Source organism: Tiliqua scincoides, chromosome 6 (assembly GCF_035046505.1).
Source record: "Tiliqua scincoides isolate rTilSci1 chromosome 6, rTilSci1.hap2, whole genome shotgun sequence".
Taxonomy (NCBI): domain Eukaryota; kingdom Metazoa; phylum Chordata; class Lepidosauria; order Squamata; family Scincidae; genus Tiliqua; species Tiliqua scincoides.
Window position 1 is genome coordinate 45635686 of NC_089826.1, and position 26495 is coordinate 45662180.

The window sequence follows — 26495 nt, forward strand, 5'->3', positions numbered from 1 at the left end:
CTACAATAGTCATGCTCAAAAGTTAGACTATGTTATCATGGCTGTTCTTGCATGTGCTGGAGAACATGGGCCCTCTATATATGCCATACATCTAATAAACAAGTCTAGGTGTAACAAAGACTAATTCCCAGGAACCTTAGTAATATTTTGTGTTCAAATTCATCTGGATTTCTCTGATATGATGTGCATAGACCAGTGGTTCTCAAACTTTTTAGCACCAGGACCCACTTTTTAGAATGACAATCTGTTGGGACCCACCAGAAGAGATGTCATTAATCTGGAAGTGATGTCATGGCCAGAAAGGACATCATCAAGCGGGAAGATTTTTAACAATCCAAGGATGCAATCCTACCCAAACGTGCCTAGGAGTAAGCCCCATTGACTATTATTGTTAAAAGCATGTACATAGTGGACTGTTTAAAGTACAGATTTGTCACATTTCCCCAAATGTAGTCACATAACATGGTAGCATGAAGTCTAACAGATTCAAAATAAAATATTGAAATGAATGGGGACCCACCTGAAATTGGCTCATGACCCACCAAGTGGGTCCCAACCCATAGTTTGAGAAACACTGAGTAGGGGTGTCAAACTCATTTCATATAGCTGGTCGAATAGCATTTATGAAGCTTGCTGAGGGCCAGAAGATATGTAATTAAGCAGAAGTATAAGCAGGCCATGATAAGAAATCAGCACTTTTTTCTCACTTAGGAACTCATTAGCGGCAAATAAGAGAAAATGTGCAAATCTTGATCATATTTTCAAGATACGGGAGAGCCCAATTATCAAGTGGGCTGCCCTTTTAGCAGTGACACCTCAGCACAGTTCGATTTTGGTGCTGGGAATGCCCAAGGGCTGGATAAATTGTTTCCCCACGGGCTGCATCCAGAATGCGGGCCTTATGTTTGACACCCCTGATACTGAATATTTTTGGGCAATTGCTCTTCCAACCACCTCACTGTTTTGCTCAACAAGTGAAAGATATGGCCTTCTATAATTCCCCTCCCCTGGGGAAAAAAAAACACCAAAATAGCACACTTGTTATCATCAGGGACCTACACGTATTTATACCATGAGAAATTATAGGACAGGACAGTCACCTTAGCAATCCTTGTCACAGCAAATTAGGCAAGATCTAAAAGTAACACAGAGGTTGAGCAAAAACTTCCACATATATATTTTTAAATAATGGCAGGAATGGAAATACAAAAAATGAGGTTAGTTTCCTAAATGGCATCATTCTCCTCTGAAATCAGAATTATTTGTAATATAACTTTGCTCAGATGAATCCTCCCCAATTCTTTTGAATACCTGATATTTCAATTGTGGATTTTAAAGTCCAACGGTTACTTTTCAGCCCATTCATGGTTTTTATTTGCAGGTGTGTTCCTAAAGGTTACAAATTAGCCAGAAACCAGGTAAACCAAACTACTTCTGGATTTTTGGCAAATCCATGCCAGATTAGTGGTCCGCAAATGAACAAATGCTTTACACTTGTGGGAGTGACTTGCATCATTCCTGTAAGTGAAAAATTAACATCAAAACATACCATATCCTCATTACCTTTACTGATGTGATAGCTAATGTATCATGGCTCCTTCATGAGCTGTATCTGTCTATAGCCAAAGGTCAAATGGGACCACTCAAGGCCCCAACTGCTTCTCATGTTGCTCCAGTTCCTGAGAGTGAAGACACTAGCACGTGGACTCATCCCATACAGCCTCATGCTTCCAGCACTGCTGAGTGGTACCATGATACAGCAGTTACCATGCCACTGAAGCATGAGCATCAGAAGGGGTCCTATGTACTGGAAAAAGGTTGCCTGACATTCCAACTCAAAACTCAATTTTGAGGACTTCAACGAATTAAGAAACTATTTTATTTTCATAACTTTGGTGTTACTTTTCTCAACAATGATAGTGTTACCCTGTTTCACCTAACTCTGCTAGCTTAAGAAAAATAATGTTTCTCTCTCTCCAAAAATGAAATGGAGACTCTAACTCAACAATTTGCCATCTGAGTCTTGGCTCAGTATATTAATCAATGTTGTGGTTTTGGAGAGGTAGACTGCATGAACCAATCTACTTGCTTTAAGTTACCTCATGCAGCTTTGCAACTAGCAGAAATATGCCACAGAATTATGGCTCATGTTTTTGACTGAAAATGACTGACAATTCAAAAAACTAGTCTATTTGTCCTTTACTGTGCACAAAACCATAAGAAGACCATTGCTTAGTCCAGCAGTCACCATACTTACTTTCTGGGAGCTTCACCACACCCAGTGGTTGCAGTGTTGGAGCGTTGTCATTGATATCCACAACTTGTATTTCTACTATGCTTGTAGCAGATAGTTGGGGTGTTCCCTTATCAACAGCTTGTACAATCAATCTGTTAAAAATTAGCCACCATGGGGTTATTATCTACTAGGAGCAAAATACCAATTACAGGCATGCGCCACTTAACAACCTTTTGCTTAATGATGGACCGTATATATGTTGGTGGTCATGCACAATAAAGATGCTCTTAATGATGCAATTGTATCTCCCATAGCCTGCAGCAGAGTGTCTGTTTACACAACAGAGAGGTTCTTAATGCAAAGAAGAGGCAATCTGTCTCCAGTAGCCATGCAGCCAGGGAGTGTCTGGCAGGGAGTGTCTATTTACACAACAAAGACAACAGATTGCACTGAATGTTCACGTAACGACCCAATCACATAACAAGAGGGACTGGAGAACGTACTCCAGTCATTAAGTGGCGCACACCTGTATTTAATTTCCTTACTTCTCAAAAGCAGGGCTAGGAAATAGTTCTATGGTTTCTAATGATTTCCAAAAGACAAATATTTTATGCTAAAAAAATATGGTATCAGTGTCGATCTTTATAAATATATGTCTACACCACGTTTTCCAACAATGCAGAAAAGACCACAACTTCATTCTCATCATTCCCAAAAACCTGAGTTGTTCAATCCAAATAGATCCACAGCAAGCGGGTACGATAACAATTAGCAAAGCACATGTAATCTGATGTGGGCATGTATCTAGCATAGAACACGTCTGCACAGGATCACTGAACAGAGGTAGTTACTATACAGATCAAATGCCTGTTTCTGACCTTCTTTAAAGACAGCTCTGGATTTGTACACTTTTACATCTAATGCAAAATAATTAACCAACCAATAATTCAAAAATTTGTTCTTGATTTTTCAAAACGAAAAATAAACATAGTTTTAATTTTATCACTTACATTGTACTATTTATTTTGCAGAGTGCTAGGGAGGGGTTCAATTCAAGAGCCATAACGGCAAGAACAAAAATAACACAGGACACAGGACTAGGAGTTGACAATAAGGCTTCGCGAATGTCATGTTTTAAATATTGTACAATGGGGTAAGCAGCATTTTCTTTCCTTCAGAGGCATGTGTTTTATTGTGAATGTCATTACAATCCATTTCAAAACTTAGGATCCAGGATGCTATAGTGGAGATTGCCAGGATGATGTAGAGGTTTGGGAGTTGGAAGATTCAAATCCCTTTTCAGCCATGAAGCTTTCTGGGTGACCTCGGGTCAGTCACTATCTCTCAGCCTAACCTACCTCATGTGGTTGTCATGTGGACAAAAAGGAGGGAAAGAACCATGTACACCATCTTGACTCCCTTGGAGGAGTCATGATGTAAACATGTGAAGAATGAATGAATGAATGAATGAATGAATAGCAGAATTCATCTTCTCTTTCATCTCTGACACAATAACTTCCTTGCAAAAGTGACAGAAGGAATTGTTTCCCATTCTTCACATGACAGCGCTGAACACAAAATGCTGCAATTTGATCTGTGGCGTCTGCTGTGATCTACCACACTGTTCTGCTCTGTGAGTTTTTGTGGCTTGAAAATTGTCAGAACACATTACTTGAATTACAGACTTGTATTCAAGTTTGTAAACAAGCATAATTTCATATTTTGTCTAGAATGTACAAAATTCTAAGGTACATATGAAAATATTTACTAAAATAATCAGTTTCTTTTAAGTTTTCAGTGGGAAAAAAAACCTCATAAAAAGAAATCTTAACCAAGATATTGAAATTAAACTTCTGTCGGCACTTCTCTCTGAAGCCTCTATTTTAAGGGCCTTAAATTCCAGCCCAAGTACATTGTTTAGGTGAAAAGGAGATCGTTTGAGTTTTGAGAAAGTGGAGTCCACAGTTTCCGTTTTGGGGGAAAAAAAGAGGAAACATAACATTCTAATACCAGAAATGCATTGCTTTTTGGTTTAACTTAAATAGTCCACTGATTAGAGAAGAACAGTTTAAAAATAAAAGCTTACCCAACAATATAAGAATGTGTTTCCAACTCTGCATTCAAGAATAGTGACCTGATGTATGGAAAATGATTCTGAAATCCCTGTTTTGTTTTGTTTTTAATGGCCAGGATCAAAGATTCTTGTCATGATTACATTGGATGGATTACAGATACAACCTGAAAAAGGTTAGTTATGACTAACAGCCGAATCCAATTGAGGAACAGGCTGTCGTGCTGAAACCTTTACAACGGCAGAAATTACTTCGACTGTCACAAAATGTGCACGCTGCTGCAAGTCTGTCACATTCACTGGACCAGGTAAGGCAATGGTGGGAGTGGGGTGAGCGTGAGGAAGGGGTGGACAGAGGGTGAAACTGGGCATGCAATGGGGCATGCCAGATCCTACCCTCTATGTTCAGACTCCTTGCCCTTTTTTCTCCTAGAATCTGTGCCAGCTCTGTCGCTGGCACAGGTCCAAGGAAACCCATTGGCAAGTGGGAGACTTACAGAGGGGTAAGGGGAAGTAATTCTTTCTCCTCCCAAGCCACCCAATCCATGCTGATACGGCATATGCTTTTTGGCACAGCTGCACTGGGGGGAGGGATACAATTGGGCTCTTAGTCCTACTGAAATTAGTCATGACTACTTTTTTCTCATTGATTTCAATGGTGCTTAGTTAAGATTCCTTCTGTTTGCATACAGCTCTAGGCTGCATGTGCTGAACAGCATTCTATGGAGTTCTTGGGAATCAAATTTTGGCTGGTGCAGAAAAGGGGAGGTAACAGTGCAGTGTATGTGATAGGTAAGAAAAACTCTGATGCCCCAAGCACATATGCAGAAGGTTATTTCACAGCCTTCAGACTTGTCCTGTATTAACCCAACTTTTCACACCATGACTCCTATAAAGTGAACTACTGCACTGAGGCAAGATTTTTAAAATCACATCTGGACAATCTATATCAAAATGTTTGCCGCTCATGGCATCTAATCCCAGAAATATGGCAGCTGGGGCCAAGGCTACCATTCTAGTAAAATGCCTGAAAGACAGATTCACTTGAGACCAGTGGACTAGAATTGGCTACATATGCTACAAACCTATATGATGAAATGCCTTCACGATCCAGAATTGTATTGGTTGATATAATTCCTTGCGTCGAATCAATGAGAAATGTGTCATTGATGTTTCCAGACAAAATTAAATATTCAATTTCTCCATTCAGTCCACTGTCAAGGTCTGTTGCATAGATCTGTATGGGAACAAAACCCATGCTTATCCCCATGTAGTAAACCACATGCTTCTGAATTGAATTGAATTGAGTCAGGGCCAAATGTAATACATGATCAGGAGGCTCATTTAGGGTTTTTTCTTAAAATAGCATGTGAGGCCCAGTGAAGTCACCGCAGGTGCTAGGGGTGCTTTAATAAATACTTTGCCATTGCTTCGGTTCTCATCAAGATTCTGCATTCCAGAGGAGGAATAAAACCTCCACTGAAGTAATTATTTAAAGATAAAGCTGTTTTAGTTTAGTTTTTAGCACCATTTCAAGGGAAAAAAAACACAGAAAAAGTGGCTAAAACAGGTATTAGAAAGTGTATGTTACATCTCATCCTTTTCTATCCAGTGTTCACATCTTGTCAATTGCCACCCTTTTCAATACGGCAGCTTCAACTGTACTTTCATAGAAAATGTTATGTGTTTTCCTCATATATTATATTACAAGCTTACAAATCTCACTCAGGGAAGTGATGATTTACATGGGAAAACTGGTTTCCATGTGTGGGTAAACGTCAAGAGACTGCTACAATTGATGCCTTTCTTGCTCATATGAAGGGATACTAATCTGATATTTGAACATACAATAGCAGGGGAATTTGTGCATGAAAGAGAGGGCTTATAGGAGGGCGTTCGTAGTCTCATAGACCCATTCCTAAACTATAATTCCATCTCTATATATGAACCGGACCTGGTTTCACACTGTTGTATATGTTAAATTGGTTAAGCAGGTTCATTTCATTTCTCATGACTTCTCAAAAGTCATGATAATTTTTGTAACCCCTTTTGTGAGTTAAGTAATCTGTAGGTGCCCTCAATTTTGCATTACAGGGGGAGCATGTATATTCATGGATTTTATATTTTAATACATTTTATATTTTAAATCCGCAAATCTGGTTCAACACAGATCCTCTGGAACCTGTGTTGAGCCAGACTTGGGCCCCATCGGAACCCTCTGGTCCACTCCAGAGGTTTTCTGAAGCTCGCAGAGACCAAGTGCATCTGCTCACAGCCTCTGCAGACTTCAGAATGGCCTAAAAGGCTGAAAAAACGCAACTTCCAGTTTCCAAAGGGAAACTGGAAATGACTTAAGGCATCATGAGGCCTGGGGAAGCCCCAGAGGGGTTGCATCCTGCGGTGGTGGGGACAATTATAGAGCCCTCCTCAAGATAAGGGAATGTTTGTGCCCTAACCTAGGGGCTGTATCATGGCTATATCAGGGCTGGAAAGTATTGATACCAATGGGGAACATTTTGAGCACTTGGTCGGTTGTCTACCTAACAAGTAACTGGGTCAACCAACAGCCTTGTATAAGTGTATACCATGTGCAGTTTAAGTGTAATTATAGCATGATAAATTTGACATTATAAAGTGTGTGTACATCTTGAGATTCTTTGTAAAAGGGAAACCTCCTGTATACAGCCTTACAAAAGCATAACTTTAACTAACTGAAGAAACATATTTAAAACAAGATTGAGGTTACCTGCATGACGTATGTGTTGCTGACTTGACCTTCCCACACCAATGTTTTGTAATAGCTTTGTTCAAACTGTGGTGCATTGTCATTCATGTCTTGTATCAACACAGTCATCTCACACAACGCTGAATTCAAGCCATTTTCAGCTAAGATTGCAAAATGCACCCTTTTCCTGACTTCATAGTCAAGAAATTGAGATTGTTTTACTGTGATCTCACCTGTTTTGTTTGATAAAAAAAGAAAACAAGGACAGTTAAAGACTTTGGACACACATATGTATATGGTTAAAGCAGTGGCATATCTTGCATAGTAGGATGCAACTGTTCATAGCAGCTGAACAGAGGAAAAATCTGTAAATAAAAGAGCATAAAACACAAATGTAGGCTGGTATTCTCTCTTTTAACCACTTGACAATGGAGATCTAGAGTTCATTTGCTCACACCAGCCACTCTCTAAATCCGTGTGCAGAAATGAAAACCATAATGGCAATCTGGCAACAAACAATCTACATACATTACAGTGGGACAACATCTGCCCCATATTAGGCCAATTAAAGAAGCACAACAGCCAGAGATGGGCTGATGAAAGCGGTCCAGATGAGAGCTGGTGCAACACTCTTATCTTGGTGAATCATTACTACTCCAGTAGCCAAAACTTACAAGGTGGGACAATCCTACAGTATTGCCACAACTATTTATCTCTACCAATATTAATACTGGTCGACTCTAGACCAGTGGTTCTCAAACTTTTAGCACCAGACCAACTTTTTAGAATGAGAATCTGTTGGGACCCACCAGAAGCGATACCATGACCAGAAGTGACATCATCAAGCAGGAAAATGTTTAACAATCCTAGGCTGCAATCCTATCCACACTTACCTAGGAGTAAGTCCCATTTACAATCATTGTTCAAAGCATATACATAGCAGTGTGTTAAAAGTACAGATCTGTCACATTTCCCCAAATGCAGTCACATACCATGGTAACATCAAGTCTGATATATTAAAAATAAAATACTGAAATGAATGGGGACCCACCTGGAATTGGCCTGCAACCCACCTAGTGGGTCCTGATGCACAAACACTGCTCAGACCATTTGGTAATAAATAGTTTAATTTATTATCTATGACCAGTTTTTTTAATCTAATATATTAATTGCACATTCTTACCCCAGCATTAGAGCTGTATGATCCACAGTTAAAGAGTTCTTATTATAAACACAGTTTATAAATAAACATTATGAACATGGTTGGTGTACATAAAATTTCCATATGGTCTCCCATCCATGCACTGAACAGACCCATAGCAACTTAGCTTCAGAAAAGTTGCTTCATCATGTATTATGCCCTGGGACCAGTATATCTGTGACTGATCTACAGATACTGAACATTGGTGAGAAAACATGCACTTCGATATGCACTTTCAATACATTATTTTTTATCCTTCCTGAAAAGCATTCAAAACAATGCTGTTGGACATGGCACAGCATCTGGTTCATAAGTGTCAACTAAGGGCCCAACCCTATCCAATTCTCCAGGGCTGGTGCAGTGGTGCCAATGGGGTGTGTGCTACATCCTTTGGTAGGGAGGCAGTCACTGAGGCCTCCTCAAGGTATGGGAACATTTGGTCCCTTACTTTGGGGCTACATTGTGACTGCACTGGAGCTGGAAATTTGGATAGGATTGGGCCCTAAGTTCAAATGCTACAAACAGAAGACAAATTTTGCTTACAAGAACATTCCCGGGGCAAGGCATATTGAACAAATTCACACTCACTGCTGTAGGGGATATACGGAATTGGAAGTAGGCACCTGATCCCACCCCATAAGCAGAGGCTTCCTAAAGGAGCATCCTCAATAAGGCAAAGAGGGAGTGCTGACCCATTTCAAAGCGCTCCAATAGTTGACTAATTTCTGTCAGTTCTATTGCAGCTTTACAAGGGGGTATAGGGCTGCTATGCCTAGGAGTTCCTTGGGATTTCTGCAGCCTTGCTTCTACTCCCCCACCTGCCTCAAAAACCCACTTTCATAGGAGTTTCCTGATGCACGAGTGCAGCTCCAGCAGCAACAAAGACTGCCATTTCTTAGTCAGTGGGCAGCTTCATAACACCCTCATTACACCTTCCCACTGTGCACATGCCCAGTACCTTGGTGCCACATCCCATGCAATGCTTTACTTTAAAGCAGCACCCAGGATTAATCTGTATGCATGTAAAAGGTGGGACTTTGTATCCAGAAGCTTCGATCTCTCCAACCACTCCTCAAAATAATTTAAGTGAATCATCCTGATGGAAAACTTATGACCTGAAAGATGTCCCAATTTAGGCCTTTTCCTGCTGGCACAAAGAAAGAAATAAAATTTTACATATATTATTTGACTCTATTGTATTAGCAACACAGTCGCTGAAAACATCTTATGTAAACGTTCCCAAATGTGCCCTTGATTTAGATTAAGCAAGACAGTCATGTTAATAAAATAATTGATTATTAAAAACATACTCGAGTTTTAACTAAGCAGTAGATCTCTCTTTCCACAGCCAGAAGGAAGTTATGTTTTCAGCAATCAGCTGGTATTCATTTAAGCACACAGCAATTTTACTCATAAAATCTAGCCTGTGGATGATTTATGTGAGAACTTTTTTAAAAAGACATACTTTTATGTTTCAATGGATGTTCCACAAATATATATGTTTACAGTTTTTTTCACATCAATATTTGTAACACTGTTGATGTTTGAATACTGAATATGAAAAATTCCATTTTGAACTCTCCACGGAGTTTGAGAATTAAAAATTGACATGAAGTTCACTATCAGTCTGCCTGATTGACTATAATTGCATACATTCCATCTGCCCTGTTGATGAGAGACAGTCCTACTGATCTTACCAAAATCACTATTTAATTTTTGCCTTCTAGCGATACTTTATAACAGGGTTTCTCAAACTGTGGGTGGGTCCTGTACAGATTGTCATTCTAAAAAGTGGGTCCTGGTGCTAAAAAGCTGGAGAACTTATGCTTTTAACATTATAAGGCATTTTCTAGTGAGTTTCTACAGCAGCCATTTTCACTATGCCATGGCACATAGGGAAGGATCACTTATTAGTAGGGCCATTGGGGGATGTGAGACCAACCGCATAGTGTGCCTTGTCAATTGTCAAAAAACTGATGGTGTGCATTGACCATTTTAGTACCTTGTCAGTGTGCCATGAGATGAAAAGGGTTGAAAATCACTGTTATAGAGTTAACATTTCTCAGGGTTCCTTACTCAATCTATAAGTTATATTTTTGAACAAGGGATGGGAGATTCATCTTCCCTCTAGTGCATAGGCTTATAAATGCATGCAAATGAATGCTAAGAGTCAAACATCACATTCTAGAGTTTTGGAGGCAGATGCAATATGCCTCTGAATACTAGTCGCAAGAGATGGTTATGTCTTTATCTCTTCCCTATGGGTTTCACCAAAGGCATCTGGTAGACTATTATGCGAAATGCAACGTTAGACCGCATAAGTCTTTAGTCTCATCCAGCTGGGCTTAAGTTCTTCAATATAGCCTGCTTCCTGTTTTTTTTAACTTATCTTTCCTTCTAAATAGCAGCCACTGAGAGGAGTCAGGACTGGAACTATGGTATGTGATGGGTAATCCTTTCCCCTCACACCATGGATGTAATATCTCCCCCCCCCCCACCCCTGAAATGTTCTTTTTGCCTTTGGAGAAAAATTGCCATTTGCACTAAAAGATTGTCATCTTGAGAGCAATTAGAGACACATTTTTTAGAAATACACTTCCCAGATGCAGAACTTTCCTCCTTCTGGGTTCTAACACAACCGAAGACTAAGGCCCCATTTTGCATTATGCTGGCTAAGTGGAAGACACTGCAGTGCAGCTTTTTCCTGTGCTACTAGGATGACATGCAAAGGCCCAGGTCACATGGGAAGAAAGGAAGGCGAGAGATGGGTGGTGTGTAAGCACAGTTAGGGTCTGTTGCCTGACATGCAACCTATTAATGATGAAGAAGTTCTGCCTACACTGAAAATAGGGATTAAAATCACATGATTTGGCTAGGAAAGAGGTTGCTGCTCCTAGTTTCACTGCTGGAGTGCAAAAACAGAGACAGCAGTGGAGGTGGAATAACAAAGATGGAGCCAATACAGAGTGAAGCAACAGGAAGACACTATGGGGAAGTATGATAGGAGTATTCCCAAGATCTCCTATTATTATTCTTCCCAATTGCTTTTTTCATCCTCAACCATCCTACTCATTTTTCAGCACATTTCTTACCATTCCACACAGTTCTTCGCTGCTACACTCAATCCTTGTAGGCTGCCTGCCAGTCTTTCCATTCTACTCACTCTCCCCGATGCCTGTCGTTATCCCACACTCTCTTCCCTCTATTCCCCCATCCCAATGTTTCAATTCACTTGCATTATTTCACAGCCTCTTTGAATTCCAAAATAGATCAATTACTTCCAAAGGGAATTTCATATATTCCAGTGCATGCCTTTATTGTTTAAATGACATGCAAGTTAAGAGGAACATTGGATTACAAATTCCATGCTCCTTGGACATCACTAAATTTGAAACAGCCTTGACTCTTTGCCTAAACTGACTTTTTAAATCATAAAACACACACTCAACCAGGTTTGTAGTACATAGAACTAACTGTCCAAGCAGATACATTCAGTCTTCCCAACAGTCCTCTATTGAGTCAAACCTTCAGTCCACTGAACTCAGCATTGTCTTCACAGACTGAAGCAGCTCTCCATGGGTTCAGTCAAGAGTCTCTCTCTACTGGCCCAATCCCTTTGCCGTTGTATGCAGCAAGTGTTCAGGCCATGTACAGCACTTTTAAGCTGACACAAAAGGCAACAAACCAGAGCAAGCAGCCAGTTCCATGCACCAGCAGACTCTGGATTCTCACCAGCCCTGTTAAGTCAGCCTAGAGGGTAGGTGGAATGGGGCAATAACAGTGGTGCAATGGAGGGAGGACAGGGAAAGAGAAGGGGTGGGTTTGGCAGCAGTGGTGTCTACCAAATTCAGGCCCCCTTCCTGACCTTGATCTGCCTTCATGGGGTCCATGCAGACTTGCACCAGGAATGGGACTGGCACAGGTTCAAGTAGTCCTGGCAGCCACAATTGCTCCCTTACCCCAAGGATGCCTCTGGAGGTTAAAAATATCCTGTAGGATATAGTGGGTGCCATGCTGGCACCACTGCATTGCTGCATGGGGAGTTAGGATTGGGTCACTTGAGATGTCAGGGATTGAGGCCTTCTGGATGCGAAGCTTATACTCTAGCGATCAGCTATAGCTTTTCCCCCAGGTGTTTGCAATTCTTGGGTTAATTATTTTGAGTAAATCATTAGAAGTTTCTCAAATGGGCTTTGCTGCACAACACATATAGCATGCTTCATAAAACCTATTCAGAGAATTTGATGGTGTTTTTGCCAAAGAAACAGAAGTTATGAGGACTAAAACCTGGTAGTGAAAAGGTAAGTAGGACAGTAAAGTAAAACAAAATCTTATTTTGTTTTAAAAGAGGGAAAATACCTCTTTTGTAATCGACGGCCAATATCCTCATGTGTAACCTGTGTAGTCCCAGCCCTAAGTTTATCCAACCTTCCTTACCTGTTTCTGTAATAAATAAATAAAGTATTGCCAAAAAAAAAAAAAAAAAAAGAGGGATAATACCTGCAAATCGCTATGGGAAATTATGTAGAATCTATTTCAGATTCTTTCACAGTTTTACAATGTTAACTGATTTACAAATGTACTAATGTAAGCTCACCCAGGGTGAGGCAGTCACAGTCCTGCTGACTCCAGCAATCTGCACCTGTTCCTGAACCACCTTGTTGGCTGTGTTTCTGCCTTATCCAGAACATAGACCTGACAATAAACACTGCTAGGATTCACATGGTAGTAATTGTCCCTGGGGGCTGGGGCTAAGAATAGGCCCTCAGTTTGGCTGTACTTGTCGTAAGAGGCGACTAAACAGCCACCGGGTAGATGGGACTCGTCAGCCTAGGAAGGCAGCTCATCTAAGAGAAGGAAACTCTGACCTCAAACCTCCACTGCCTTGTGGCTACATCCAGTTCTGGAAAAGGCTTCAGGAGTCAACCTCGAGGCAAAATCAGGAGCCGGAGTCCCTTAGGCAGTTCATGGCTGAACACAGTCACGTTCTGGCAACTCCTGCGACGCCGCTGGAACCAACCGTATTGGCTTCTGCCTTTCCATTGGACCATTCCAGCGACGTGGAGAGGGGGGATTTGCTGCATGGGTAACAGCCTATCCTCCATACCTTCTTTACCCAGGCTTCGCGCACTGGAGAGGACACTCCAACTTCGCCATACGGCGTTGGCACAACACGGGAAGCAGCAGTTTACCGGTTATAAGTCTTTGCTCGATTGGCGTAGAGCATGACGCCAGGGGCTGCTTCCGACGGTGGGAGAGATCATTGCATCTCATTGGGCAGCTACCGCCCGCCTTAAGCTGGGCAGTCCCCAGCCAGTAAGGTGTTGCCTCGCCACGGTCCGTTAACCTCATGGGGTGCGTGGGGTTTAGGGTGAAAACCGACAAGCGGATCGACAACTCTGCACCATGCAACAGAAAACAGAAAACTACTGCCCTAAAGCTGGGCACCTGGAACGTTAGGACAATGACACCTGGCTTCTCTGATGACCTGCAAGAAATAGACGACGCACGCAAAACAGCTGTCATCGACATGGAGCTGAGCAGACTGCAGATGGACATCGTCGCCCTTCAAGAGACTAGGCTGCCAGATTCCGGATCTGTCAAGGAGAGAAATTTCTCATTTTTCTGGCAGGGAAAACCACCAAACGAAACCAGGGAACATGGCGTTGGCTTTGCGGTCAGAAATACCCTGCTGAAATCCATCATCCCACCTACTGTGGGAAGTGAAAGAATTTTGTCCCTGCAGCTCCAGTCATCAGCAGGACCTATCACTCTCATCAGTGCTTATGCACCGACTCTGTCGTCTCCAGCAGAAGCCAAAGACAAATTCTATGATGACCTGGCCACCACTGTCAAGAAAATCCCTGTAAAAGAGCCATTGTTCATCCTCGGCGATTTCAATGCTAGAGTTGGTGCTGATAACAGTTCATGGCCCACTTGCTTAGGTCAGTTTGGCACTGGGAGGATGAACGAAAATGGCCAACGCCTGCTAGAGTTTTGCTGTCATCACGGTCTCTGTGTCAGCAACACGTTCTTCAACACAAAGCCCCAACATAGAGTCTCTTGGAGACATCCAAGATCAAAGCACTGGCACCAGCTCGACCTGATCCTCACCAGACGCTCCAGCCTTCCCAGCATCAAGATCACACGCAGTTATCATGGTGCTGCCTGCGACACTGACCACTCCCTGGTGTGCAGCAGAGTGAAACTGCAAACAAAGCGACTGTATCACACGAAAAAGGAAGGAAGACCTCGCATTGATACCAGCAAGACCCGGGATCAGAGAAAAGTGGAGGAATTTGCACAAGCGCTTGAGGAATCTCTTCCAGGCCCGGCCGACGCAAACGCATCCAACAGATGGGAACATTTCAAGAATACCGTTTACAACACCGCCTTGTCCATATTCGGCAAGAAAACCAACAAGGCGGCAGACTGGTTTGAAGCCCACTCTGAGGAGTTGACACCAGTCATTGAGGAAAAGAGGAGAGCTCAAGCAGCATACAAGGCCTGTCCCAGTGAGCGCAACCTGCAGGTCCTCCGAACTGCTCGCAGCAAAGTCCAACAGACTGCCAGGAGATGTGCTAACGACTACTGGCTCCAGCTCTGTTCCGAGATACAGATAGCAGCTGACACGGGCAACATCAAGGGGATGTATGATGGTATCAAGCAGGCCCTAGGTCCAACACAGAAGAAAATTGCCCCTCTGAAGTCTGCCACAGGCGAGGTCATCCAGGATCAGGCGCAGCAGATGGAACGCTGGGTGCAGCACTACTCTGAGCTATATTCCAGAGAAAATGTAGTCACCGAAGAAGCACTGAACAACATTGAGTGCCTGCCTGTGCTGGAAGAGCTTGACAGTGAACCAACCCTAGAAGAACTTCACGTGGTCCTGGACTCCCTTGCCTTTGGCAAGGCACCTGGAAAAGACAGCATCCCTGCTGAAGTCCTAAAATGCTGCAAAGAGATCATCGTCACTGAGCTGCATGAAATCCTCTGTCTCTGCTGGAGAGAAGGTGGAGTACCTCAAGACATGAGGGATGCAAACATCATCACGCTGTACAAGAACAAAGGCGACAGGGGTGACTGCAACAACTACCGCGGCATCTCTCTCCTTAGCGTTGTAGGAAAGCTGTTTGCCCGAGTTGTACTAAAGAGGCTCCAGGTACTTGCAGAGAGCGTCTATCCAGAATCGCAGTGTGGATTCCGAGCCAACAGGTCCACCACTGATATGGTATTCTCCCTTAGACAACTGCAGGAGAAATGCAGGGAACAACGACAGCCACTCTTTATAGCCTTCATAGATCTCACAAAGGCTTTCGACCTGGTCAGCAGAGACGGCCTCTTCAAGATTCTCCCCAAGATTGGATGTCCACCCAGGCTCCTCAGCATCATCAGATCTTTCCACAAGGACATGAAGGGCACTGTTGTCTTCGATGGCTCCACATCAGACCCTTTTGACATCCGAAGCGGAGTGAAGCAGGGCTGTGTTCTTGCACCAACCTTGTTTGGGATTTTCTTCGCTGTCCTGCTGAAGCAGGCCTTTGGAACTGCAACAGAAGGCATCTATCTCCGGACCAGATCAGACGGAAAGCTCTTCAACCTCTCCAGACTGAGAGCAAAATCCAAAGTCCAGCTGAAATGTCTGCGTGACTTCCTCTTTGCCGACGATGCAGCTGTCACTACCCACTCTGCCAAAGATCTCCAGCAGCTCATGGATCGTTTTAGCAAGGCCTGCCAAGATTTTGGACTGACAATCAGCCTGAAGAAAACACAGGTCATGGTTCAGGATGTGGACTCACCTCCCTGCATTACAATCTCTGAGCATGAACTGGAGGTTGTCCATGACTTTGTGTACCTTGGCTCAACGATCTCCGACACTCATTCTCTCGATACCGAGCTAAACAAGCGCATCGGTAAAGCAGCTACCACGTTTTCCAGACTCACAAAGAGAGTCTGGTCCAACAAGAAGCTGACGGAACATACCAAGATCCAGGTCTACAGAGCTTGCGTCCTGAGTACACTTCTGTACTGCAGCGAGTCATGGACTCTTCACTCACAACAGGAGAGGAAACTGAGCGCTTTCCACATGCGCTGCCTCCGACGCATCCTCGGCATCACCTGGCAGGACAAAGTTCCAAACAACACAGTCCTGGAACGTGCTGGAATCCCTAGCATGTATTCACTGCTGAAACAGAGACGCCTGCGTTGGCTTGGTCATGTCGTGAGAATGGATGATGGCCGGATCCCAAAGGATCTCCTCTATGGAGAACTCGTGCAAGGAAAGCGCCCTACAGGCAGACCACAGCTGCGATACAAGGACATCTGCAAGAGGGATCTGAAGGCCTTAGGGATGGACCTCAACAAGTGGGAAACCCTGGCCTCTGAGCGGCCCGCTTGGAGGCAGGCTGTGCAGCATGGCCTTTCCCAGTTTGAAGAGACACTTTGCCAACAGTCTGAGGCTAAGAGGCAAAGAAGGAAGGCCCATAGTCAGGGAGACAGACCAGGGACAGACTGCACTTGCTCCCGGTGTGGAAGGGATTGTCACTCCCGGATTGGCCTTTTCAGCCACACTAGACGCTGTGCCAGAACCACCATTCAGAGCGCGATACCAGAGTCTTTCAAGACTGAAGGTTGCCAATACAATGTAAGCTCTGTTACTAATATCCTCCTGGAAGGATGAATCAGTCCCTATGGCTTCAGATGGTTTGAGGAGAAAATCAACCCTATGAAAGTTTGATTTTGTAGCAACAAAAGTTTGAAGGCCAAAAGCCTGTTTCTACTGGCACTTAAATAAACTAACACTAACCACTGAGATAATGTTTGTACAAAAGCAACCATAAATCAAATGTGGAAAAAATTCTGCTAAAGCCTCAAATGGTTTTAGAACAGATGCACATATATAGAGATTGATTTACCCTTGATGGGATGGATGGAGAAAATATCCTCATGTTCATTGAAGATTGTGTGTTTTAAATTTGCTCCCAGCAAACTACGATCATAAGCGGCTACAGTGAAAACAGAGGTGCCTACGAAAACAAAAAATATTTTTCATTAACTAAATGTGGTAAGATGATATCTTAATTCACTATACATGGACTCCATACAATTATGAACAATGAAAGCCTAAGCACCCACTCATTTCCTACTTGGAGAATTTTTTTCCAATATTTAAAGAATATATTTTGTATCCCCATGCTAATCTAGCCAAACACACGCATGTTCCATGAATAATCCATATTTTGTAATGTAATAATCCAATGTAAGAAGCTAGTATAAAAACTGCAAGACAGAAAGGAGAGCAACACAGATTACAAAAGGTTTTAAATACATTGGGTTGTATTCTAAGTTTAGCTAGTTACGAGGAAGGAATTATTCATTAGTATGCCCCATTGACTTTAAGGGAACCACATCAGTAACTTCTTTAGTCACAGCTAATTGAACTAAGATATGAGCCATTTGATACAACTAGTGGAAGAAAGATCTAGACACATTTATATGTTGACAACAGCATTCCAATAACAATTTTGAAGTTCATATTTAGGAATGGATTTATCCGATTCTGTTCCACTACAGTTTTACAGGTTTGTTCACAGCAGAACTCTGCTCTGCCTTCCTTCTGATTTAACATGCATAGTTTGCCACAGATTACAGTTCCTTCAGTTCCAAGTCTTTTCTTCCTCTCTGTCTTACCATCATCGCCACTCTAAAGGGGCAACTCTATGCTGTAAGAATCCAGGAAGGTCATCCCAAGAAATGCTACTTGACTCAGGTTGCAGTTCAAGTTGCATTTTCTTTAGTCTTTATACAGCGTAGCCCTAACCTGGGTGCTCCCAGCTGCGCGTACACACCAAGGCTGCTTGCTTCAGTGTCCAGCACTCTGAAGTTCCATAGAATCAGTTCTTTCACTATCCCTCTCGGGACACTTCTTGCCTCCTCTCAGGTAGAGGCACAACACCCAGACTGATCTGGTGCCCAGCACCGGTCAGGGTAACAGAGGGACAAATCCAGCAGCCACGGCTGTGCAAAGTCAATGGTTTCTCTAGCAATGGGGCTAGGATACTGCTTCAGGAAGATATTGTTCCCCCCCCCCACTTTTCAGCAGTTCTCCTCTTGCTGCCTTCCTCTCAGTCCTCCACAGCTATCTCTCTCTCACACTCTTTTCACTCTGTCTTTGGTCTATTGCTTTCCTCTTTTTCAGACTTCCCATCGGTCTGTCTAGAGGGGCTCCTTGTATAGACTGGTACAAGCCCAGCAGCTTTGCCCACCCCCATATCAGACATCTCCTATGGGCCTTCTGGATCTTGCAGCAGCCTGGAATTGGCCCATGGTTTGGTTGCACTCCAATGTGACCTGATGGCTAGGTGTCCAAAGCTGCTGCTGATTAATCCACTTTCAGACTGGAGCCAGAAGTCAACTGTAGGGTCAGGGAGTCATCTCTACACTTACTGAACGGTACAAGCAACTGTTGCTGAACCACACCATAGGCTACATGAGCAAATGAGCACATGAACACAGATGCAGATGGTAAGGTCGTGCAAGGACTTTTGCGCATCAGCAAGGAAGGGAATTAAAATTGAACAGGTAACTGGAAATTAAAAGTGCGGTAAGTTGGACACAAGCAGAGGTCTCTACAAAGACTAGAAAGAAAAATGGAAGGATGGAGGGTACCCAAGGCATTGGTGCTCCCTGCAGACAAAACCAGGTCACTTGCAACCCCAAAACATACGGACAAATTTAAGATGGGGACAATGTTGTAAGCTCCCTACTAAAAAGTTTTTAATGGAGAAAGGGGAAAAATTTTTGTAGGACTAAAGGTACAAAAAACCATGAAAGTTCCATGAGTTGAGAGGAGGGTTAGGCTAAAATTCTGAGCAAACAGTTCTGGGAATAAACCTCGCTGAACATAGTAAGACTTACGCAGGAGTCTGCTGTTCAGACTTGCTTTTGTCAAACAACATATCCTTGTCCTCCACTCATGTGCCACATGGCAAACCGCTTTAAACAATGAGATATTTCAAAATCAGTTATATGGCATTGGAGGGGAGACAAAAAAGGTCAAAAATCCCGCTGGATTACAATTTTTCAGTGCGGTGAGAATTAGCCCCAAGATGTTTCACACGGATATGCTCAGTTTGTTACTGACATCAAAGAAAGTATACCATTTGTTCACAGGGATCCCTAAATCAGACAAAATCTATGATCTATCATAGAAAAGGCATGAAATAAACAAACATTCTGGTTGCAGTTTAAAGAGGAGGAATAAACAAACCCTAAGACATTATCCTAACCAAACACATCACATTTAACTGTGACTAAGTTTAAAAAACATTTAGCAAGATAGGTTTTCGTTAAGATTGCTTCAAGATTTATCAAGATTAAAGTTCTGAGAATTCTATTCAGTTGTGAAACCAATTTTGTTAACCTGACAATTGATTTTAATCAGTACTGATGGATTCAGGTTACTGTACATTGACCTTTTCCAAATGAGATTTTATTGCATTGCAGGAAACATTTTGTAAATACAAACAGACTTACATTTTGGGGGCAGGAATGTACTGCCTTTGTAGTCTGAGTGGCTGTTAGTGCAAAAAAATCTCCTGTTTAGTACTTTCTGCAATAATTTCAAAAAAAGCACGCATGCACACAAAGGAAATGTTAACAGCCTTTCTATTTGCTAACCACAAAAACATCAACATTTAAGTAAAAATAGTATACAATGCTATTGCAAAGGCTCAGATGTTAAGCGGAAATTACACTGAGAAAACATGGTTGTTTTGAATCAGTACAATAACGGTAGAGCTAACAGGTGTACAATATCTATATTATAGAAATTAAACAAGGGTGCCATTTTTCTGGTCACTGGTTAGAGCCACTGTAAACTACATCCTCAAAGACTTCTCACACAGTGGTACTGAAAACAAAAAAGACCTATTTTGAAACACAGCACGCTTTGTAAATATTGCATACTTTCCACTGCACATTAACACAAGATGCATTGTCTATAACTCCTAGGTTCAAGGTAATAAGTGCTGCACATACAGTAATTGGTGCATTTAGGTGGTTACATGCTTAAGGGCGCAATGCCTAAGGGTTACATGCCCTTGGCCCAGTGCAAGTCCCTTGCGCCGGCCCAAGAGGATCACAAAAGTGCCATAAGGCACATTTGTGCCTCCTTGAGAGACGGCTGGGCGGATGCACAGAGGCACGCCGGCCTGCAGAGGCTGAATTCAGCCTCTGCACTGACAGAGGGAGCAAGCCTCAGTCAACACATGGCTCTGTGGCGGGTGGGGAGGAGGCAGGAGGGAGGTGTTCCAGGATGGGGGGAGGGCTGGCAGTGGGCGGTCCCAGGGGCAGGCAGGTGGGGAGTAGGAGGCGGGGCTGGGATCTGGCTGTTATGCCTGATCCCAGACCCCATCCCCGAGCAGCTTCAAGCCGCTCTGCACTCTTCGAACTTGTGCCACCTCCGGAGATGGCACATGTCTGAGGAGACCCATAGGGGCTGCAGTGGCTTATCCTGGGGTAAGGGGAAGAGTTTTCCCTTACCTTCGGCTGAGCCACTTTTCAGCCCTATCTTGCGCTGGATACAGTGCAAACCTCCTGGCTGGCCCGTTCCAGCACAAGATAGGATTGCGCTGTAATGGTTATTATGAAACATGTATGGAAGTGGACAGGGAATAAGCTCCAACCTTACCACACATTTACTATGCATGGGAAGGTAAGGAAGGGTCGTGCTAAACTGTTACTCCTTCACTTGGATGCCCTTATTTCTGGTGGCACCAGGTTCCACAAAAGACTAGTACAGAAGTCATGAAAAGCTATTCAGAACCTTTCAATTCTAACCTGTACTTAAGTATATAAGACAGGGAGCCTTTTATTTGATTTTCTCTGTAAACTGCTCTGTGAATTTTTTGTTGAAAAGTGGTATATAAACATTCATTACTACTACTACTACTACTACTACTACTACTACTACTACTACTACTACTACAAACTTCCTTTGACAGAAACATTTTCTATCAGCAAATTCAGGACAAAGTCAGTACAAAGTCACAGTCATCGTACTAATGTGCACAAGCAAACAAGGCTACAGTATCTAATTGGATAGCTGAACATTTGGTAGACTACACATCCTGACAATGCAGAAACAAGGAAGCTATCATATAATGCCCTTTTCAAAACCATAGAAGCTATGTTGGAGAGCACAGCTGTTAGCAAGAGACATTCAGTTTCAAATCCCATTGCTGCATTTTTGGTATGAACTCTCTTTGTGCAGTCTCACCCCCTGCTGGACCTAAGACACCATATTTTTGGCAGAGGTATAAATGCAAATTACAACTGGGTACTCACCAATTCCACTGTTTTCAGGCAAAGCTGTTTCATATTGCTTATGGCTGAATGAAATCATCTCCATATTTGCTTCCGAATAGATAGCCAATAGAGCAGTAGCTGTCCTCGCTGGGATCCCTTGATCTGAAGCGATTATCAGAAAGTGGGTATTGAAATCTTTGTGAGGTATCTGTTCTCGAAGAAAAACTTCTCCTGTGCTTGGGTTCATCTGAAACATGGCTTCTGGTGTTGCCAAGCTAAAACTGACTGCTCCATTTCGTCCTAGGTCTAGGTCACTGGCCCTCACTGTAGCTATGGTCTGATTTACAGGTGTTTGAGAGGATACATATGCTTTGACAGGATTCTGTAGAAAAAAGGGGGTGTTGTCATTCACATCCTCAATGTGTATGATTACAGTAACACTACTGCTTCTTGGCCCCAGAATGCCAGAGTCTGTTGCCATTACCCGAAATACATATTGAGACTTTCTTTCCCGATCCAGTGGTTTGGTAGTACTTACAGTACCAGTAACATTGTTAATAGTAAATGCTCCCAATGTGCTGTCAATGAGCCAATAGGTGACCTCCCCGTTTGGACCTTCATCTGCATCCACAGCAAATAGTTCAAGAACTGCTGACCCTTCCCGAAGATCTTCTCTTACAGTTGTTTCGTAGTGATTTCTTGCAAACAAAGGACTGTTGTCATTTTCATCAAGGACTGTGATCTGCAGTTGAGTCACAGAGCTTCTTGTCAGATTGCCCAAGTCTGAACTCTCAATAAGCAGGGTAAAGTTTCTGGCAGTTTCTCTGTCTAAGGTACAGGTGGTGAAGAGCTCTCCTGAAGTTTTGTGCAGTGCAAAGTATCCTCTATCATTTCCACCTTTAAAATGAAGCAAACTTGTCTGTTTTTTGTTGTGTGTGTTTTTTTTTTAAAATGTACACATCAATTGTAATGCTGAACATGCTTTTGGAAGGATTACTGTGTTAACTGCAACAACACAATCCACATTAGCATTGTTTTTCTGCCTATAAATCACAGGCACATTTTCCCAACTTTCAAATGTATTTTATGGAAACCCAATTTCATTTAAAATCAATAACAAATACAAAGTTGTAATTGATTTATGCTGTCTACATCAATTTTCAGAATAAGTTTCAGATAAATGGATGCCCTTCCTCTGTTCTGCCCAAATAAGCCATGTATAATTTATTACTTGTACACAAGGTAATCCTTTATCAACATTGGTTACATGCTAAAATCTACAAAATTTGCTAATAATGAATAGAGATAATTTTGCTCATTCCCATTTATAATATTATCTATGGGAAGTGAATATTTCCAGCACAATCTGCAGAATTAAAAAGAATTTTATAGCAAGAAATCTCAAAAGAGTTATTCAATAAAAATTTTGTCCATTTTAAATCTCAACTCAAAAAGTGGGAAACACAAATTTTAAAAAAGATATACGATATCTGCAATCTCAAGTAAATTCTCTTCTCAGGACAAAAACAAAGAATTAAGCACAGGCACCCATTTAAGCAGTGCTTAAATGAGGCACAGGAAAGAAATATTAACAAAAGTAGAAAATATATAAGAACCACCACTCTCCACCAAGACCTCTTTGGACTAACAAAGGCCAAAACCTAAAAAATTAATTGAATGCAGAATATCCCAAAGTGTGATGCATAACAACCCCAAGGGAATACAGATTAAATATCAAAACGCTCACAATTTGACTGTATAGTGAATTTAGGAGGGATAATTTAAGAATTTAATACTGTCTGGTAAAAAGGGGGAAACATAGTTTCATGATGGAACACTAAACTAATATAGCTCCTACAAGGATAGACTTGATTCTGATCTCGTAGGAAGCAGTGAGATAATCATACTATGGCCTTATGAAAGATGAATTCATGGTGCAAGAGAACAAAACTTAATATAAATTCAACGGGACTTACTCCCAGGAAAGTATACAAAGGACTGCCCAAGTTGTGGAAACTTGACCTTTTCAATATAATGCATTTCACCTTACCAATGATGTGATAGTGCATAGTTCCATTACTGGCAGCATCTTGGTCCACAGCCAGGAGAGTGGATATTGCGGAAGGTTCTTGGTTCTCTAGAATCTGGATCTCAGTAACAGGAACAATAAACTTGGGAGCATAGTCGTTTTCATCCAGTATTCGGAAGACAACTGATGTCGTACTGGATAAAATGGGGCTTCCGCTGTCTCGAACAAGCACTGAGTAGAGAGGCATATCTGAGAGCAAGTTCACAATGACAGTCTACCAACAATAACAGAACAGCAGGCTTCACGTGCTTTTTCTCCTCATACGCAATGTAACTTTATGTTTCTGAACACATCACTATATGGGCTCTTGTTTCCTTAAGTTTGGTAACGCAAATATCCATTCACTTGCACAATTTGTGCAACACCCATAAAATTGATGCATTTCCCAATGGACCACATGCATTGTGGATAAATGTCTCTGTAACACCAATTCGGTCACATCACAATGTGTCATATCACACCAACTGTTTTTACCTTTAATAGTAAAGATCTCTTGAGTCTCCCTGTCAAGTGAGGCGGCTGTTGTAATTTCTCCGGTAACTGAGTTTATTTGGAACATCTCATAACCAGGTCCAGGTAAAATTTCATATCGAAGCAAGGAATTGGTTCCTTAATACACAAAAGGAAACATTCTAAGTGAGTCAGCTACAATATTAACAGTCTTGACTTAATAGGTTTACTAGTTTTGTCATAAGAACATTTATGGTACAAAGATGGCTGTCACTGAATTCAGGATTCAATCATATTCAACTTTCCAATGATGGTGCAGCCATGCTAACAAGGCATGTGCTACATCCCGCAATGTGGGGCCAATCATGGAGGCCTCCTCAAGGTTAACAAAATGTTTGTTCCCTTATCTTGGGAACATTGTGGCTGCATTGTGCACTGCGGTTGCATCACTGCTGGAAAGTTGGATAGGATTGGGCCCACAGTGCTGTCATTTTTGCAGAGAATTCCTCCTATGTTATTTTAGGTATCTAATAAATGATTTGCCCTATTACTTAAACTTCAGTGCAACTCTAGAGATGAACCGGAAGATAACACAAACTCAGAAGCAATAATCCAGAGATAATAATCCTGCCAAGGACGTTTGTGTATCTCCCAGGATTTTTGAATTTTTTTTTTTCTTGGAAGTGTCGCTGCATTGAAAATCCATCTTGAAATCCAAATATTAAAAGGAAGACCTCCTTGGAATGCTATGCACACCGCCTGGAGTTCCATCATGGAAGAAAGGTGAGATATAACAATAAAGCAATCAAACAAAAAAGGAGTTTGCCATGTTGGTTCACCGGATTGCTCTTTTTTAAAAAGTCAAAAGTTCCACTAGGCATGCAGGCCTAGTCTTGTAGTTCTCTTGCCTGCAATCAAAATCTACAGGTTGTGACATAACCATATAGTTAATAATACAGAAAGCGGTTATGGTGTCAGAGGAGAACCACTACATGATCTGGTAATCAACAATCTCAGGGTCAAAGTAGCCATGACCTGGAACGCAGGTTTTTGTTTTCCTGTTAAATAGCATGCTAGGCGACTGTAGCAACTGTACAATCAGGGAAGGCATGGGGCTTTTGTACTTTGGTATGGACTGCCCCCACATGTTATTTTAATTGGGGGAGAACCTTCCATTTGTTTTAAATAAATGGGTTTTTTTTCCAATTAAAATAGCACAGAGGAACACAATTGGGATAGGAACCATGGTGGGGGAACAGTCCTAAAGCCACCCTACCTTCACCACACTATCTCTTACACACACACACACACACACACACACACAGTGTGTTATTTGACAACAACAAGACAAAGGGGCACTTGTGAGTTCTGGGTCACATCTAAGTTTGATTCTCAGGTAAGCCAATGTCTTGATAAAAATACCCTACCCAAAGAACACTTGCATGTTCTAACATATCTCTTTTCTAACATATCTCTTGAATCTTCAACCTCTTGAATCTAACAAATTCAAGGAAATAAGAGAATTTGCAACAGGAACAGTATTACCTGGATGCTGCCTGATGCTGTGTTGGGACCACTGCGCTGCAAAGCATCCCCAAACACCATCTTCCTTGCGTGAAACCCAGAAACACGGGACTTCTGACTTCATTTACAGAGACACTGTGAAATCTTTCACTGCCCCCCCGCAAATGAAACTGGAAGCCCTGAACTTCATTGCAGTTCACAAAGAGAGGTCTGTTTTGCAATCTGAAAATACTACATTCCCTATTTTTCTTGATGCACCTTACTTAGAGCTCAGATTCATACAGCTCGTATGGTATTCCATATTACTTATCATGCAAGAGCATGACCACACCTGGGTGTTGCAGGAGAACATGTCACTTATAAAACCGAACAGCTGTTTGTTTCTTTCTACAGCTGTGTGCCTTCTGTATGTACTGAGAATCTTGTTTCCTATCTTCTGCTGCAGAATAAATTGCTCCCACATTTCTTGTGGTCTCAGTACTCTCCTGAGGAAAGCCTGGCATCATTTTCATAATGTGCTATACAGCAAAATAACTGATACTATTAAGAATAATGGATTTAATCCTGTTCTATGGACAAAGGACAGTAAATATACAGTACATCTCATATTACTGTATTTTATATAACTTGCAACTACTTAGAAGTTCCTGTCTGAAAAACACAAATGATTAATAGCCCAATTGGGCAGTGGGGGGAGAGGAAGTCGTGGAGGCTCCTCAAGATAAAGGAACGTTTATTCCCCTACCTTGGGCTGCATCAGCAACGGAAAGTTGTTTAGGATTAGCCTGTAATTCAACAATCCTATATACGCTTACCTGGGAGTAAGTCCTATTGGATGCAGTGGGACTTACTTCTGAGTACACATGCATACTATTGTCTGTGAGAACACCA

General features: G+C 42.1%; 1 protein-coding gene across 1 annotated transcript in view; it reads right to left on the minus strand.

Moving 5' to 3' along the window:
* The window catches only part of DCHS2 (dachsous cadherin-related 2), an 80781-nt gene that overhangs the window by 4120 nt on the left and 50166 nt on the right, over nucleotides 1–26495 (minus strand). The window contains exons 16-22 of the mRNA XM_066632889.1: nucleotides 24105–24239; nucleotides 23592–23801; nucleotides 21581–22438; nucleotides 17173–17259; nucleotides 7054–7292; nucleotides 5393–5544; nucleotides 2258–2388 (exon numbers count right to left, since the gene is read on the minus strand). Coding sequence (XP_066488986.1) covers nucleotides 2258–2388; nucleotides 5393–5544; nucleotides 7054–7292; nucleotides 17173–17259; nucleotides 21581–22438; nucleotides 23592–23801; nucleotides 24105–24239 — 1812 coding nt within the window. The remainder of the gene's footprint in view (nucleotides 1–2257; nucleotides 2389–5392; nucleotides 5545–7053; nucleotides 7293–17172; nucleotides 17260–21580; nucleotides 22439–23591; nucleotides 23802–24104; nucleotides 24240–26495) is intronic.